Source organism: Haliotis cracherodii, unplaced genomic scaffold (genome assembly GCF_022045235.1).
Source record: "Haliotis cracherodii isolate W230 unplaced genomic scaffold, xgHalCrac1.p SCAF_15, whole genome shotgun sequence".
In the NCBI taxonomy this organism is placed as follows: domain Eukaryota; kingdom Metazoa; phylum Mollusca; class Gastropoda; order Lepetellida; family Haliotidae; genus Haliotis; species Haliotis cracherodii.
Genome location: NW_027266270.1, coordinates 18,138,399 through 18,157,546, shown reverse-complemented (window position 1 = coordinate 18,157,546; position 19,148 = coordinate 18,138,399). Strand labels below are relative to the sequence as shown.

The 19,148-nt window shown below is 40.7% G+C and overlaps 1 protein-coding gene across 1 annotated transcript in view; it reads right to left on the bottom strand.

The window, feature by feature from the left end:
* Positions 1-12,982: 12,982 nt before the first annotated feature.
* The window catches only part of LOC139462342 (peroxisomal membrane protein 4-like), a 37,615-nt gene continuing 31,449 nt past the window's right edge, over positions 12,983-19,148 (bottom strand). Inside the window, exon 4 of the mRNA XM_071243993.1 lies at positions 12,983-14,880. Coding sequence (XP_071100094.1) covers positions 14,620-14,880 — 261 coding nt within the window. The 3' untranslated portion in view covers positions 12,983-14,619. The remainder of the gene's footprint in view (positions 14,881-19,148) is intronic.

Below are 19,148 nucleotides of genomic sequence, written 5' to 3'. Positions count from 1 at the left end.
AATAGCCGTAGTTCGTTATATGCATATATACAGCATATATGCTACAAATGGCCGGGACTAAAACATACCGTCAGTTCGTTATAAGCGTGTTCGTTATAAACGTAGTTTACTGTAGTCGAATCCGTCCCATGGACTCTGCATGTAGCAGAGATTTCTTGTGATTATGGAAATGTTTTAACGCTGTTATAACAATATATTTGATACACAAACGGTTCGTGGAGGCACGTGTACTTTGGATGTAATGAGAAGAACGTTGTATTCAAATGTGGGGGCACGGGTGGCCCAGTCGTCTAAGGCGCCGCGATGCGCTGTGTAGAGTTGCGTCCCTTGGGCACGCCAGAAACCTATGATTGTGAGTTCGAATCTCGGTTCGCCCCGATTATGTTTCTAGGTTTGTCAGCACCATACCCGTGCTCGTGGGTTTCACCGAAGTGGTAAACGTCTGAGACTTGCATTACTTCGGGCTTTCCTCCCACATGAAGCTGACACGCCGCGATATAACTGGAATGCTGTTAAAAGCGGCGTTAAACCCAACTCACTCACTCACTCTATTCACATGTACATTGTAAGGGCATATAGAGATAAAGTGTACACATGCGTTAAATGACAGTAAAAACATTTAAATATTAGACAGTTTAGAACATTTGGAGAAAAAGAGAATAATATATCATATTAATATATATCATGTATTGTTCAACAAAGGGGTGATATGATATTCTCACTTTAGTCTGATCAATGCTAATTTGCTTATTTGATAGACAGTCTGGCCATGTTTTACGAAAAGACGTTAAAAGATTATATTTGTTGTTACCCTTCCCGGCGCACGACATTAAGGGAATTAAACAAGGACAAGTCGGTTCGGAGTGAGTTTACTGTTTCTGAGTGGGGTATTCATATTAAACTGTCTCAGAGGGCTAACACCATAAAAATGGACTAGTACCCTCAGCCACACACAGACACGTGCATGCACGTCACAGCATAGGTGCAATAATCTTGTACACGACGGAAAACACCCTTTCATCTCACCTTCACCTCACCTTGAAAGCAAAAGAAAAAATACATCTTGAATTTTCAACTCGTTAGCCATCGTTACATACGTTTAGCTCAATAACCGCTGTCACGGTTATTTAACGCAAACAAGTCTCGTACAACAAACCACAAAAAGTCTCTCTCTCTCGATAGTGACAGAGTACTGTTAGAAAATGTTCAGCTTAGTTTGCATCCCATTCATCACAATACTGGATTACCATTGCAAATAGAAGGGGAAACCACAATCTGGCTATCACTTACAAGAAACGAAGAGGAGTCCATTAACCCTCAACAAATCTGTTATTTCTTGAAACAGAGATGTGACAAGTGCGCCTCCTTGGCGGAGACCCTCTTCAGATGATCTCCTTTAGCTCCGGTCTCGTTTGTCATTTTATTTTTTTAATCCGTACTAAATAAGAGATGAAGGAAATGGGGAAAATGTGTAAATACCTCCGCGTTGGAATTTTTGTAAGCGTGTGATTACATCAGATACTGTCGAAGTTGGACAGCATTGCGTTATATTTCAATAAGATTGGTTGGTTTGTTGTTTTACGCCGCACTCAGCAATATTCCAGCTATATGACGGCGGTCTGTAAATAATCGAGTCTGGACCAGACAAGCCAGTGATTAGTATCATGAGCATCGATCCACGCAATTGGGATCGATGACATGCATCAACCAAGTCAGCGAGCCTGACCACCCGAGCCCGTTAGTCGCCTTTTACGACAAGTATAGTCGCCTTTTACGGCAAGCATGGGTTGCTGAAGACCTATTCTACCCCGGAATCTTTACTGTCTATTTCAATAAGAATAAAGGTGGATAGAAGTGTACAAGGATCCTGTTTAAGAGCATTAAAGGACTCTAAATGTATGTATGTCTCTATGTATACTACTTAAAAGAAATAAGGACCACTCGATTCTTTCATATTACTATAATTAATGTGTCATGTATAAATATAAAGAAATACCACAATTCATTGGCAAGATTTCGATGTTCATCCCATGATTTATGCATCGAGAGTGGGAGATACACAAAAACTCAAATGTCAGAACGCTAATGTAAAATGGGTAATTGCCAAGATATAGAGGATGAATATCACTTTTTACTTGTGTGTCCATTGTACTCCACTATGAGAAAAAATATATTCCTGTATACTACTTTAGTGATCCAAATATTGTGAAATTCCGACAAATGTTAGACAGTCTAGATAAATTAATAATACAAAACCTATCCATGTTTATATTCCAAGCACTGTTATATAGAACCAAATTTGTAAATAATAGTTAAAATTATGTGCAACATCTCTGTCACATGCACTATAGGCCTGTGGCCTCTTAAGTGCTTAATTAAGGAATGATTGATTGATTAATGGATTGATTTATTTAGCAATATGAAAGAATCGGGTGGCTTAACTTCTTCAGAGTAGAACACAGTCGTGTTTAAAAAAAGAAGAAGAAAAAAGTACTTTATTCGCGTATTTTTACCATGGCTATATACGCTGTCGAATACTCAGGTACGTCCGCCTCCAAATAAAATGTTGCAACTACGAAGGGTTGATATATATTCATATAGCATGCCTACGAATTACGTAGATATTTAGGGAAAGTATCTTTTCAATATTGGTGAGCTCGTTTTTTCATGCATTCGAGAAAAGTTTAACTTCAGCTATAAGTTTGTCTGGTCTAGACTTGAATATTTACAGACCGCCGTCATATAGCTGGGATATTGCTAGGTGCGGCGTTCAACGACAAACAAACAACAAACCAACATGAGCCAGAGAGAAAAGAGACTTGTGAAACCGCCGCACCTGTTTCATGTTTAAAGTCATGCATGAAGATTTCAAAACACTTTATCATCCAAAACATTGTAGATATCGCTGCAATGAAATTGCATCACAAAGCTTTGCAGACCATTGTGACGTCATTGTTACCAAGACGTCACAATCAAATGGGACCGCCTCCGTGATCTTGTGGTAGAGCGTCCGCCCGGAGAGCGGAAGGTCCGGGGTTCGATCCCCGACCGCGTCATAAAAAAAGACGTTAAAAGATGGTACTTGTTGTTACCCTGTCTGGCGCTCGGCATTAAGGGGCTAAAACAAGGACTGGTCGGCTCGGAGTCAGTATACTGTGTCTGAGTGGGGTATTCATGTTAAACTGCGGCATGGTATCTCAGTGAGCTAGCACTATAAATCGGCATCAGTCCGGACTAGTACAAGCAGCCACACAAACACACACACGTACATGCACGTCGCTATATAAGTGCAATAATCTTGGACGCGACGTTAAACCCCATTTCACCTAACCTCACCTTTGGTGTCTACATTTAAAATATATCTCTTGAGATACAACCGACAATGTTTTTTCTTCTAAGATTTCAAAGAGCGCCATACGTTACTGGATCCAAAGTTGTTTGATTAGGTTTACAACATTCAAGGCCTTAGTAAAGCTTGATAATGTTTCATGGTAGACATGTGGAGGACATTACCAAATGTGATGCATCGGTGACAACAATGTCTGATGCATTCCCTGACACAATTGGATAATCATTCACAAACAAATGCTTCTGATATAGTCGGAATCGCACAATCGACTCCGTTATTAGTAGAGATTTCTTATGATTATGGTTTTGTGCCAATAATGGCTGTCACCGCATACCTGTGTGAATGTAAAATGGCACATTTTAAACACGTGTTTTTCAGTTACTCTGAGGCAGCCACTAAAGGTGGTATTTTGAATGTTGTTTACGCTGCAGTCAGTTATAGTCTGAGAACAATCGAGTCTAAACCAGGCAAACAGGTGGTTGGCTGTATGACACACCATCACACATCTTCACCTTTTCAGTCCCACTTTGTCATCGCCTGTTCAGTCCCCCATTGTCCTCACCTGTTCGGTCCCTCTTTGTCCTCACCTGTTCAGTCCCCCATTGTCCTCGCCTGTTCAGTCCTCCATTGTCCTCATCTGTTCAGTCCCTCTTTGTCCTCGCCTGTTCAGTCCCCCATTGTCCTCACCTGTTCAGTCCCCCATTGTCCTCACCTGTTCAGTCCCCCATTGTCCTCATCTGTTCAGCCCCCCATTGTCCGCACCTGTTCAGTCCCCCATTATCCTCATCTGTTCAGTCCCCCATTGTCCTCACTTGTTCACTCCAAATATCCTCACATGTTCAGTCCCCTATTGTCCTCACCTGTTCAGTCCCCCATTGTCCTCACCTGTTCACTCCCATTGTCCTCACCTGTTCACTCCGATTATCCTCACCTGTTCAATCCCCCATTGTCCTCACCTATTCAGTCCCCCTTTGTCCTCGCCTGTTCAGTTCCCCATTGTCCTCATGTGTTCAATCCCCCATTGTCCTCACCTATTCAGTCCCCCATTGTCCTCATGTGTTCAGTCCCCCATTGTCCTCATCTTGTTCAGTCCCCCATTGTCCTCACATGTTCAGTCCCCCATTGTCCTCACCTGTTCACTCCCATTGTCCTCACCTGTTCACTCCGATTATCCTCACCTGTTCAATCCCCCATTTTCCTCACCTGTTCACTCCGATTATCCTCACCTGTTCAGTTCCCCATTGTCCTCACATGTTCAGTCCCCCATTGTTATTACCTTTTCAGTCCCCCATTGTCCTCACATGTTCAGTCCCTCATTGTCCTCACATGTTCAGTCCCTCATTGTCCCCACTTGTTCACTTCGATTATCCTCACCTGCTCAGTTCCCCATTGTCCTCACCTGTTCAGGTCCCCATTGTTCTTACCTTTTCAGTTCCCCATTGTCCTCACATGTTCAGTCCCCCATTGTTATTACCTTTTCAGTCCCCCATTGTCCTCACATGTTCAGTCCCTCATTGTCCTCACATGTTCAGTCCCTCATTGTCCCCACTTGTTCACTTCGATTATCCTCACCTGCTCAGTTCCCCATTGTCCTCACCTGTTCAGGTCCCCATTGTTCTTACCTTTTCAGTCCCCCATTGTCCTCGACTTTTCAGTCCCCCATTGTCCTCACCTGTTCAGTCCCCCATTGTCCTCACCTGTTCAGTCCCCCATTGTTCTCACATGTTCAGTCCCTCTTTGTCCTCGCCTGTTCAGTCCCCTATTGTCCTCACATGTTCAGTCCCCCATTGTTCTTACCTTTTCAGTCCCCCATTGTCCTCACCTGTTCAGTCCCTTATTGTCCTCACATGTTCAGTACTTCATTGTCCCCACCTGTTCATTTCGATTATCCTCACCTGTTCAGTTCCCCATTGTCATCACGTGTTCAGTTCCCGATTTTCATCACATGTTCAGTTCCCCATTGTTCTCACCTGTTCAGTTCCCGATTGTCATCACATGTTCAGTTCCCCATTGTTCTCACCTGTTCAGTTCCCCATTGTCCTCACGTGTTCAGTTCCCCATTGTCATCACCTGTTCAGTCACCCATTGTCCTAACATGTTCAGTTCTCCATTGTCCTCACCTGTTCAGTTCCCGATTGTCATCACGTGTTCATTTCCCCATTGTCCTCACCTGTTCAGTTCCCGATAGTCATCACATGTTCAGTTCCCCATTGTTCTCACCTGTTCAGTTCCCCATTGTCCTCACGTGTTCAGTTCCCGATTGTCCTCACGTGTTCAGTTCCCCATTGTCATCACATGTTCGGTTCCCCATTGTCCTCACATGTTCAGTTCCCCATTGTCCTGACATGTTCAATCCCACATTGTCCTCACATGTTCAGTTACCCATTGCTCTCACCTGTTCAGTTCCCCATTGTTCTCACATGTTCAGTTCCCCATTGTCCTCACCTGTTCAGATCCTCATGTCCTCACGTGTTCAGTTCCCCACTTTCCCCGTCCATCTGAACAATGTAAAAGGTCCCACGCACCAAGAAAGCAATTTAGTACACATAGTCTACATTCAGTTTCACAAGAACCAAACCCTTCCAGTAATGAAAATAAATGGGAACAACAAACATTGGAGGTGTTCCGTCTTCACAAATAGGATTTTAATGTTGACTCAAATGTGCAGTATTTCAGAAACACAGGTAGTTACAAGTTCCACCCTTTGCCGTAATCAGAAATGTAAATTAACCTACCCAGTAAAAGGTTTTCGTCAGACTATTTTGGTTGGAATACATGACCAATTGATTAATCCACTTGTAACATTCGGATATGAAAGAGATCCACATGCTTCAACTAATGAAGTTGTAATGGAGACGCGTAGGTGGACGTCAGCGCCGTTGAAAACGAGAAAAAGTGTCAGTCTAGATGGCTCACAACATGGAAAGCTAATTTCTTTAAGATCGGGGAAGAGGACTATAGAAAAATGGAACAGATTCAAGGGAGGAGCCAAAATCAGAAAACAATTTGGACGAGGGCACTAACTAACAGCCACTAACACACCATCACCTTGAACAAATGACCAGTCCAATGTCAGCATAAAATAATGAAACCGACTTCAAATATGTGTACGTTAAAACAGAACGATTAAAGAGTCATGCTATTTAACATCCTGAACTTTTTCATTTAGTATCAATCTCCCGGACGTTATTTAGTAGGACCGCGATCTAATTAATGAAACATTTTTGAAAGAATTGACGCGAACAGTTTCCTGAAACAACCATCATGGGTGCACAAACGCACACAATACCAGAACATGGTAAATCCTATTTTAGATTATTGATCTGGCAGCTGCCAAAATGCCACACGTAACCTATAAATCTATTTGAGAAATATGTAACAACCCATTACTTCTCTCTCAAATCCACATTCAGCTCGTTATCCAGCCGTTGAAAACAGCCCAGTCGTTAGCATATATTGACAAAGGTACCTGTCAGTCACAATTCTACGTGCGACCAAAATGTGACGACCACATACAGGCCGGTGCCCCTGCAAATCAGTCACCAGCCCCGATCGAGTATTCCTGCCCTGAAACAAGGATGGTGCTGTAGCAGCGCGTAGGTCGACCTATTCACCTTCACGTTGACACGTTGCCGACGTGTCAAGCCCTGCGTAAATACTTCTAATAGGAGCAACACAATCTACGGCTTTTTTCCACCATGTCCATTATTATCTAACGACACTACAGTAACAACCCCACCAATTGAATACATACTGGGCGACTGTAACAATATTGCTATACATATTTAACTCATTATGTGGTGACAATTTGAATAATAATTGCTCTGCAGGATTACGTTTCTTTCAATGGGTTAAACTGAATGGACACAGTAGACTGCAAAGATCGTTTTTCTTTATTTACTAGCCTCGTTAAACTTTATTTATATACATATCATGCTTCCGTTTTAGAAAATGTTCTATAACATCACAAGACAAACATATCAAAGTGTTTAACAACTTCAGTGTAGGTCGCTCTTGAGACATTTCTTTCAGTGAGTGTGTGCAAAGAAGCCCCTTGCCTATCTAGTGTAAAGTATAGCTAAACCACTTATATGCCCCTTTCAAACTAAATTCTCTCACAAACTGGATCGTTTCTGAACACCATTCTATTCAATGTGTACTTTTTAAGTATTCAAGTATGTAGTATTCAAGTATTCATGGAGACCCAGACATAACTGTTTCATTCTTGTCTCCGCCGACTCCCACGATGCACAAGCATTATTTGTTGCAACTGTAAAACACATGTTTTTACTCTTTAGAAATGTGTGTTGACTGAAGTTTAGTGGGTTTCAGATGTGATATAACGACTGTTTATTGAAGGCAATGGACGTATATAATCAACATATTTAGCTGCAACAAGTGTTGTATTGCGTATACGTTGTTACAGTGGGTTAGTTATAGGATCATAAGTTCCTGTGTTGCAGGTGTATTTTGATATGTATTTCAGTACACGTCTAGTGGGACTTTCATTTTTCCACAAATTTCAACCGTTCCAAAGTTGAGTAATTGATTTGCCGAATCATCCAAAGTTATAAATTTCCCATCCTTCAGTTACGCATTGTCCCACCATCCACAGTTACCTATTGTCCCACCATCCACAATTACCTGTTGTCCCACCATCCACAGTTACCTATTGTCCCACCATCCACAATTACCTATTGTCCCACCATCCACAATTACCTATTGTCCCACCATCCACAATTACCCATTGTCCAACCATCCAAAATTACCAATTGTCCCACCATCCACAATTACCTATTGTCCCACCATCCACAATTACCCATTGTCCCACCATCCACATTTACCCTTTGTCCCACCATCCACAATTACCCATTGCCCACCATCCACAATTACCCATTGTCCCACCATCCACAATTACCCATTGTCCCACCTTCCACAATTACCCATTGTCCCACCATCCACAATTACCCATTGTCCCACCATCCACAATAACCTATTGTCTCATCATCCACAATTAACTATTGTCCCACCATCTAGTTACCTACTGTCCCATCATCCACAGTTACCCATTGTCCAGTCATCCACAGTTACACATTGTCCACAGTTACTCATTGTTCCACCATCCACAATTACCTATTGCCCCAATCATAAGGTTACTCATTGTCCAATCATCCAGTTACCCATTGTCCCACCATACACAATAACCCATTTTCCCACCATCCACAGTTACCCATTGTCCAATCATCCAGTTACCCTTTGTCCCACCATCCGCAATTACACATTGTCAAACCACCCACAGTTACCCATCGCCCCACCATCCACAGTTATCCATTGTTCCACCATCCACAGTTATCCATTGTCCCACCATCCACAGTTATCCATTGTTCCACCATTCAGTTAACGACTGTCCAACATCCACAGTTACCCATTGTCCCAACATCCACAGTCACCCATTGTCCCACCATCCACAGTTATCCATTGTCCCACCATCCACAGTTATCCATTGTTCCACCATTCAGTTAACGACTGTCCAACATCCACAGTTATCCATTGTCCCACCATCCACAGTTATCCATTGTCCCACCATCCACAGTTATCCATTGTTCCACCATTCAGTTAACGACTGTCCAACCATCCACAGTTACCCATTGTCCCACCATCCGCACTTACCCATTATCGCACTATCCAGTTACCCATTGTCCCACCATCAATAGTTACCCTTTGTCCCACCCTCCATAGTTGCCCATTGTCCCATCATCTACAGTTACTGGTTGTCCAGTTACCCATTGTCCCACCATCAATAGTTACCCTTTGTCCCACCCTCCATAGTTGCCCATTGTCCCATCATCTACAGTTACTGGTTGTCCAACTATCCATAGTTACTCATTGTAACAACATCCAATGTTTGAGACAAGACTTTGACAGTCAATAATAAGTATGTCAATTTGAGTAAGTTGATGCTTCCTGTACATCTAGCAGGACTACCAGTCAGTTATCTCCCTTGGATTGAATTGATTGACCAATCAGTGCCAAGAGATGAGAGTGAGTGTGTGATATGGGTTTATCACTGATTAAACTGTATTGCAGTTACTCAAGGGAGTGCCAGTGTTAATGCTGGAGGACAACCCTGTCACAGATTTGTTGAAACCAAGGCTAATAACCAGGGCCCACAATGAACAGGTCCTGCATTGATCAGGTCACACAGCACTGCATCGGTATCTCCATTCAATGGGACATCTGTCCTTAAATTTTTACCATGATATGAGATGGCTAATGTATATTATTAAAAAAAAGTTAAGGATCACAACATTTGTTCATATTACTTTTTTTAATCTGCCATGCCTTGCCATGCCAGATTAACGATGGTTACATGAAAGAATCAGGGGATCCATGATTGTTGTTGTTGTTTATTTCATGTTTCCACGAACCTAACTGTTTTGTGTACTATTTATTGTTTTGCATGTTTTGCTATTACATTCAGAAACATATAACAGTATTCCAGTAATCATGTTGTGCAAAAATAGTTTAATCAAACATTCATGTACAGTGAATATATACATTGACATGTAAACCTGGTGAGATTGTAGATACTGTTCTTGTTAGAAACAGGAGATATTCCTTGATGAATTGGGGGGATAAAGATTTAGCTCTTTTGGAAATAGATCTTTGAAGTGTTACACATTTCCATTCACAATACAAATGAGAAAGTGACAAGTATGTCTCTGAATCAAATTATTTTCCCTTCCGCCCAGCCCTAACTGTAAGGCAAAAGGTCCTAATGAAGCAAGTCTAGATTTTCCTCAAGTTCTGAATCTCCTCTCTTACTGGGGCTCCTTTTCAATTTGAAGAGTTACAGAGTTAATTCCAAACAAGACACAATCCCCATAAAGTGCCGTCATAACGATTGGAACCTGCCACATTTTCAATGGATGCACACTGGATTTGTTGTGGCCTGCTTGATTCACTGTGTTTGGTTCCAGTGGAAATGTGGCAGGTTTTAATCAGTACGATGCACACTTTATGAGGATTGTGTCTTGTTTGTAATTTGTATGGCTGTTTCTATTTAAGTGTGTACATATTCCATAGTTTGATTGCTCTCTGGTGGTTTTCATTGGTAGGCCTGATTGTTCCCTGAGCAATCACGGGTGCTCTGGCTGCATCCACATTACTTACTGGCTGTAGAGTGAGTGAGTTGGATTTAACATCGCTTTTAACATTATTACAGTTATGTCATGGCGTGTCAGCTTAATGTGGGAGGAAAGCCCGAAGGGATGCAGCTCTTATACGTTTACCACTTCGGTGAAACCCATGAACAAGTGTATGGTGCTGACAAACCTAGAAACCACAATCACAGCGAATCGCGACGCCTTAGACGAATGGGCCACCTGTGGCCCTATATAAATGGAATATAGATGGAACATTCACTCAACCACCCTGGATCTGTCAATGGAACTGTGCACATCTAACCAAGAAATGCTTCCAACATGAATTAAAGCTACAACATAACTGAGCTGTATGAGTGAGTGAGTGAGTATGGTTTTACATTGCTTTTAGCAATATTCCAGCAATATCACAGCTGAGGACACCAAAAATGGGCTTCACACATAGTACCAATGTGGGGAACCGAACCCAGGTCTTTGGCGTGACGAGTGAACGCTTGAACCACTGGGCTACCCCACAGCACCGAGTTGTATTATGGAAGACAAAACATATTTGAGATTAGTTTTTCAATAATAAAGCATCCAAAGCCTCACATTTCAAAATCAACTTCACTTTACAAGTCCACATTGCAGTGGAAACATATTATGTAAATGTTACATTTAAAATTTTAAAAAAATTGTCATGTACAGGAACATTAATTATCACCAGTCACATTTTCACCATTTGACCTGATAATGATGGATAGTTCTGTGCAATGGATTCCTTAAAGTGTTGATAGCGTGATGTAGGACATTTTCAACAGATGATATATTTGTAATGTCAAACCATATGAGCAGTAACCAAATTCTGTGGCAACACAATTGTGAAAATGAATAGTTAACTCCCAATGTTGACTTGCTTTTTCACAGTGGAAGCAACATGGACATCTCTCAACACCTGAGAGTGAGTGAGTGAGATGGGTTTTAACGCCGCTTTTAACAGTATTCCAGTTATATCACGGCATGTCAGCTTACTGTGGGAGGAAAGTCCGAAGTGATGCAGGTCTCAGACGTTTTCCACTTGGTGAAATCCACGAGCACAGGTATGGTGCTGACAAACCTAGAAACATAACTTCAGGGCGAACCGGTATTTGAACCCACAATCATAGGTTTCTGGCGTGTCCAAAGGACGCAACTCTGCGCAGCGAATCGGGGCGCCTTAGACGACTGGGCCAACCGTGCCCCCTCAACACCTGTGCAGGTTATTCCAATGCCAAACATGGGTTCAGGCTGAAACTGCACGTTAACTGAATCCTTTGATTCAGACTTTGGACCACACAAAGGTAGCCAGACTGTGACATTGTTGCCAAAGGCAATGTTTTATATGTATAGATTTGACCAATCACAGACAAAAGCCTCGATCTGAAAATCAAAGAATTTGTTTTGATTTATTTTTATTTGCCTTACTGATCCTTCTTTGATTGATCATAAAAATAAAATTAAAACTTGAGAAATTATACATAATTAAAGGAAGGATAAATTTTAAAAATAATGATTGGTTAATGCATCACATGAAGTCTTTGGCCACCTTAATAATGCAATAACTAGAATAAAGCCTCATCATCAGTAAATACACATATAATTACAGCTACTGTAGAAAAACTTATTAAAACATCCTGCATTTTAGACAGTATTAGTATTAATAATTATCACTACACAGACTGCTCCAAATAACTTCATGCTTAATAAATATTGAGCTAACAAATTTATGTTTATTTTATATTGACCGACCCAAATTAATATGGTTAGCAAAAATCTGAAACCATATACCGTATTCGACGTAATGAGCGCCCCGCTCTAATAAGTGCCCACGGCGGTATTTGCTAATATATTGGCTTGTGAACAATCCCAATTAGCACCCCTTCCGATTGATCAATTTTCACAAGACTTATTTATTCGCGTACAATACGCAATCGTGTGTTATATGCACCCTTAATTATGGGCAATTAAATTCTAGAAAAATATATCTGTCATGCATAAACATTTCAGGCTGTCAGCATAAACCACAAAATTTATCTTTCAACTCTGTTTTTTTCACCAAAATAATATTCTAATAAGAGCCCCCTATTTCTAATTTTGAGAGTGTCCTGGGCGCTTATTACGTCGAATATGGTAATAAAAACATGTAGCCTAACCACCGTTCAAGGACCATTTTGGCACACACCCCTTCCACACAACAGTTCTAGTAGCAAGTTTGGCTGGAGAAGTTTACACATAACATATGGCAAAAAGCAAATAAACATTTCAGATAAGATGAGTTGGTGGGTAGGGCAATTTTTATCAATTAAACTTAACAGAGTTCCTTGACTACTTGCTACGGATGTGAAACTAAGAACAATGAATTCAGTGAAATCTTATGTTTGTTAACCACAAACAGTCTTTATTTTGCTTGCCTAAACACGATGAAAATGTAGTAGCGTCATGCAGCCCTACCTTAATCTCTAATCCATGGTTGATGAGGTAAAAAATGCCGGGTTATCCTGAGGGACAAGTCTCAATGTGAGACATGCTATAAATGACAGAACCTGGACACCCACAAGGGTGTCTGGTAAACTGGAGTATCTTCATGCAGAAAGCCGAGTACTGTAGATCTTGAAATTAACGCGAGCGTGAATTAAATGCGAAAAATGCGAGTTATTTCTTCGCATTAATGTACCTTCGCATTTATGTCACCAAAATGGCTATCAACAATCAGGCGGCCTCAATGCACACTTTGGATAGCGGAAATACCAAAAAAGGTTTATTGAGCAGCAGTTGTAACAAGTATATAACAATGTTATTAAAAAAATAGGATATACACAATAGGCATTTGGCGAGTTATCACTGCTACTCATTTGTATGAAACTAGACATCATTGACCACTCCAATCAGTGAACTGCTGTTGGTTCATTTAGTTTATTGCCTTTGAACTTCCTTAATGCCAGTCAACAGAATAAACATATAAACTGTGTGTTGTTTTTAGAAAAACTCTGTTTGTAATTTCGGAAGTGCTTTACTCGGTGCTAATAAGTAGTGCTATTTGCTGTTTGATTGGATTAAGGTAAAGATATGTATCATTCCACTGAGGATGGGGTGGGGGGAGTTGCATTGATCTTGAGTCGCATTCTTGGATAGGGGTCGGCAATCGTATTAATTTGGAGACGCAAGAATTTCAAGATATACAGTATATCACACTCGCTGTGTGGTACCTACAGAAGTAACTTATTATAACGGTTGTGTGGTACCTGTAGGAACAATTTATCACAAGAACTGTAAATAATGCAAAACTTGATAATAATCAAGCTTCAAAACATTTGACGTGACGTAAAAAAAAAATATATGTAAGAAATTGTGAAAATTGGAAATAATCTAGAAAATATCTACAAATCTCTGAAACCATTTTTTTTTTCATTTGTATGTAGTATATACACCTTCTATCTCCTAAAATGTAGATGTAGCATGTATTTACAAAACATCGATTGCCAGGGATACCAGCTAAATAGAAATTTGTTCTTCACAAAAGTCCTGAGTTAGTTCCTGTATAATGGCACTTTTTATGGTATCTCAGTTATATGATGGCAGCTTAATATGGAGGAAAGCCCTTGGGTCATAGATATGCAACTTTTACCACTCTGGCAAAACCTACAACAACAGGTATAGTTGTTTTTGTTGGAAATATGCTGGTTGTAAAGAATCCACTCTGGGCCAGACAATCCAGTGATTGATATTGTGAACAAACAATCTACGCCACTGGGATACGATGACACAGCATCAACCAAGTCACCGAGTCTGACCATCAGATCCATCTAATTGCCTCTCACAACCAACACAGGTTGCTGTGGACCTATTTTAAGCTGTAGGTTAAGCCATAAATATTGATAATTGAGATGGTCAGGCTAAAAGCATCGTCCATAGTCTATAGACATTTTGGCCAATCAATCCACATTTTAGTTGCCTCACTTCTACAAACATGAGATATTGAAACCCTTTCCAACATAAAAATTCAACACTGATCTCAAAATAACACACACAATATTTTTTCAGCTGATATCCCTAGCAAATAATGTGTAGCATATTTCTGGCACCAAAACACTACCATGCTTTGTCATTATTATAAAGGAGAAAGTCCCTGAAGTCTCGCCACTTATTGCTGTCATCATAGAGGTATGTCATGGACGATTTCAAAGATGGCTGGAGAGTGTCTCTCTCATGCTCAAACAACCACAGTACTATTCCCCACACAACTGCAGCAAAAATGGGGAAGGGATCCTTCTTAGGCTGGGGGATGTAGCCTCGCTTCACTCCTAGCTTCATCAGGCCGTACAGAATTCTGGACAGCAGGTAGAGGTTGATCTGCAAGGAGAAGAAACACTGTGTAGGTTACATGGGGTTATGAGTGAGTGACTGAGTATGGTTTTACGCCGCTTTTAGCAATATTCCAGCAATATCATGGCGGGGGACACCAGAAATGGGCGTCACACATTGTACCCATGTCGGGAATCGAACCCGGGTCTTCGGCGTGACGAGCGAACGCTTTAACCACTAGGCTACACGACCGCCCCCACATAGGGTTATGAATAACCGTTGAACACAATTTTAGCTACAGTGAATGGGTATGGTTTGACACACCTTATATTGTTTGTTTGTTTGTTTGTTTGTTGTTTAATCCCCCTACTTTTATATTCCTACTATATGACAAAGGTCTGTAAATAATCGAGACATCATGAGCATTGAATTGTACGCAACTGGTCAGCGAGCCTGACCACCTGATCCTGTTAGTCGCCTCTTACGACAAGCATAGGTTGCTACAGACCAATTCTAATGACCAGATCTGCACTGGGTACAGCTTAAAGTAATATTCCAGCAAAGATATGTGAAACTCGGAATTGGATTCACTGCACCCTGTAGGGAATGGAACGAGAACATTTCTGTGTCTAGGAAACACTTAAATCACTAGGCTTACCTAATGCCCCTATTTCAGTTATTTCACAGCATGTCACCTTATTTTGGGAGAAAAGACCTCAGTGACAGATGTCATAGATGAAACCCAAATTGAGACCAATGGATCTTGTCAACAAAGGACCATCTGTACCCAATGCCCCTGTTTCAGTTATTTCACAGCATGTCACCTAATTGTGGGAGGAAAGACCTGAATGACACAGGCTATAGATGAAACCCAAATTGAGACCAATGGATCTTGGCATCAAAGGACCATCTGTACCCAATGCCCCTGTTTCAGTTATTTCACAGCATGTCACCTAATTGTGGGAGGAAAGACCTGAATGACACAGGCTATAGATGAAACCCAAATTGAGACCAATGGATCTTGGCATCAAAGGACCATCTGTACCCAATGCCCCTGTTTCAGTTATTTCACAGCATGTCACCTAATTGTGAGAGGAAAGACCTGAATGACACAGGTTATAGATGAAACCCAAATTGAGACCAATGGATCTTGGCATCAAAGGACCATCTGTACCCAATGCCCCTGTTTCAGTTATTTCACAGCATGTCACCTAATTGTGAGAGGAAAGACCTGAATGACACAGGCTATAGATGAAATCCAAATTGAGACCACTGGATCTTGGCTTGCATGGGCTGTATTAGATATATTTGAATATTTGTTTCAGGGTCTGTAGGGGGCACGGGTGGCCCTGTCAAGCTGACATGCCGCGATATAACTGGAATACTGTTAAAAGCGGCGTTAAACCCAACTCACTCACTCACTCAGGGTCTGTATGACAGACTAAACTGCAAGGTGAATGAACCCTTACATGGAATAGTGCAATACCCTACAGACTCACTGACATACCACCTGTGACAACCTACAAGAGTAGGAACCCCTCTAGTCTAGATTTGTGCATATCGCCCAACTCCTGAGTTGATAATACGTCACTGACGGGAAGCAAAGAAATCCATTACATCAACAGTTTAGACACTGGAACAAACATCAACTGCCAAGACGGAAGTTCCAATAGAAATCAAGAAAGCATTTTGGCAAAGCTTAGCACGAGTGTAAATTTCAAGTGAAGCATTATCCCAAAGCAAGGTCTTCAAGTCTCAACAACCCTGCCCGTTATGACGCAAACATGGTCCATTCAATTTTTCAATCTTTCATCCGCTGTAAACAATTTATGTTTGAGCTGCAGGTTGGCTGTCTGTGTGCCCTGTAGTTCCTTGTGTATTGGGTAGTTTCATCTTTGTACTATTGAGATAAATAGGCTGGATACTGATTGAAAATTTTAATTATTCAACATCTAATTCAACAGCTTATAATTAACTTGAGAGAGACCCAAAAGAAGGGAAATGTTTCCTGACTTCACTAAAGTACGATATCAGGGTAGAAGGTGCAAGTCAAGGCTGGGTATGGCATTTTAACCGGCTTTTACAATAATGTCTAAATCAGTCTCTACCATGGCAGCCATATTGAAAATTGGATTTAAACCCCTTGAACAAATCAAGTGTCATACTTGGTGGGAACATCATTTTGTGGGAGCATGGTCCAATCTAATATTCTGCTGCTGACATAAAATATGATAACTTTTCCTCCCCACCTCATATTGACCTATTTCAAAAGATTACTAAAAAAATAAAAACCCTTCTTACAAATATATTGACTTTGTCCATTCCAGGTGAGAATATAGGTCCCCAGCAACCTATGCTTGTCATGCTGAGTTTATTGCATGTCGTTGTATCTCAATTGCACCAGATTGTCTAGTCCAGATTGGATTATTTACACACTGATGTCATATTGCTGGAATATTGGAGAGTGGAGCATTAAAAAACAATAAACAAAACAATAAAAAACAATAAACAAAACAAAACAAACAAAACTGCATATTTCCAAAAGGGCATCGCTCCTCCTACACATCAAGTCTTGTACATGCTGGAGGATTTAAAGTTTGTTCCTGAGCGTACAAAACTCTCTGTCCCATAAACCATTGCAAAAGCAACAAAAGGTAAAATTAATCTACGTTCTCTAGCTGAAGGACTTATAAACTATCCCATCTTGCATCCATACTAAAACATTTAGACAGCTTGCACAGGACAAACAAATCACAAGGAAAGATAACAATTTTAATTACCATTTGAACAACTTCTTCTAACCAGATTGAAAATCACCTTACCACCAACTCGGCACATAACAGCTTCTCTTGCCTTTGTTCTATAATTTCAGTTTAGTCTACAGCACAAATGAAATTTAGACTTCGTCTCAATTGGCCCCTGTTTGCATTTAGGGGCTAATGGTGGGAATTTCTAAGCTATACAAGTACCCTGAGGCATATCCCAACTGCCGGCTTGAAGACACTTCTGTTGTCTTTGAACTCAACAAAGTTTACATAAGGAGAAAGGGGATAGCTGTAAAAAGTTGCCACTCAGGGAAGTAGTGGGCTTCCTCGAGTACATGTATAATGGCTTTCCAGTGGTTCCACCAGCTTGCTAACAATCATTTCACACTTGTGGCCGACACACTGCTGCCAAAACGCATGCTTGTACTCGGTAAACCTCGATCTTGTGAAGTCGGTAAGATATAACAAGCAGCCACATTGAGGATTCCTCCTAAAGGTCAATGGTTATTAATCATTCTGACAGAGTCTTCATGAGAATGAAATGATAATATCTGAATGTTTTTGCAACATTGCAGTCTTCGATGAACAGGAAAAACTCCCAACTATCCAGGGTAACTACTGCATGGTCGAAACATGACAACCTCTCTTTGCTCAGATATATTTTTGAATTCAGTAACCCAAAAATGATTACCGGTATTTAATTAAGATGATAAACAACTTTTGACCTGCTGACTGTGGTTTCAATGCCCCTCGATCTTAATCATTGGTCTGTCATCACCAGACCTGTGTTGCTTGGCTTCTTGAAGGTGGAAAAGATCTCTCACATCAAGCTGACATGCAAGATAATACTGGAATACTGTTCCAGTCTGCGACATTAGCCACATGTCCTAAGCCTGACTCTTGTAAAATTCTATACAGACTAGTAAGATCAGCTAATCAAATACCATATGATAACACTAAAATGTACAAGAAGTAGTGCCAAGAGCCAAGTTGGACCCAAAAGCCTTTGGCACAGACTGCTGTTAAATTCTGGTAAAACTCACTCTAAGAGTGAAAGAGTGGATACGGGTACGTTTTTATGCCACTTTTAGCAATGTGCCACCAATATCAGAGAAAGTTGGGCGTTGCAGGGGTGATCAACCCCCTTTAAGAATCATACAACTCAAATTGATGTATAAAAAAACATATACCGATAACATCATTTTGTGACAGGTTTTCAATCAAAATACCAATTTATTCACTTACGTGTTCAACATATGCAAATTGTTTCCAGAATAATGTGCTGGCATTTTTAGGCCACACTTTTTTAATTTTATGTTTTGCAGATTTATTCCAGCTTTTCCAAACAAGGTCAGTTGAAATAAAAATAAATAGCGATATCAATCATTTATTTATTCATATGAAAGTCATTCTGCAGTGGAGTTAAAACAGCAGCTGGCTTCTTGAATCACCGACAGTGATGTAGACATGGAATATATATATCATTTTATATATTTTAGTCTATACAACTTGTGGGAGACGTAATAAAAATAAATATTTAAACGTTTAATT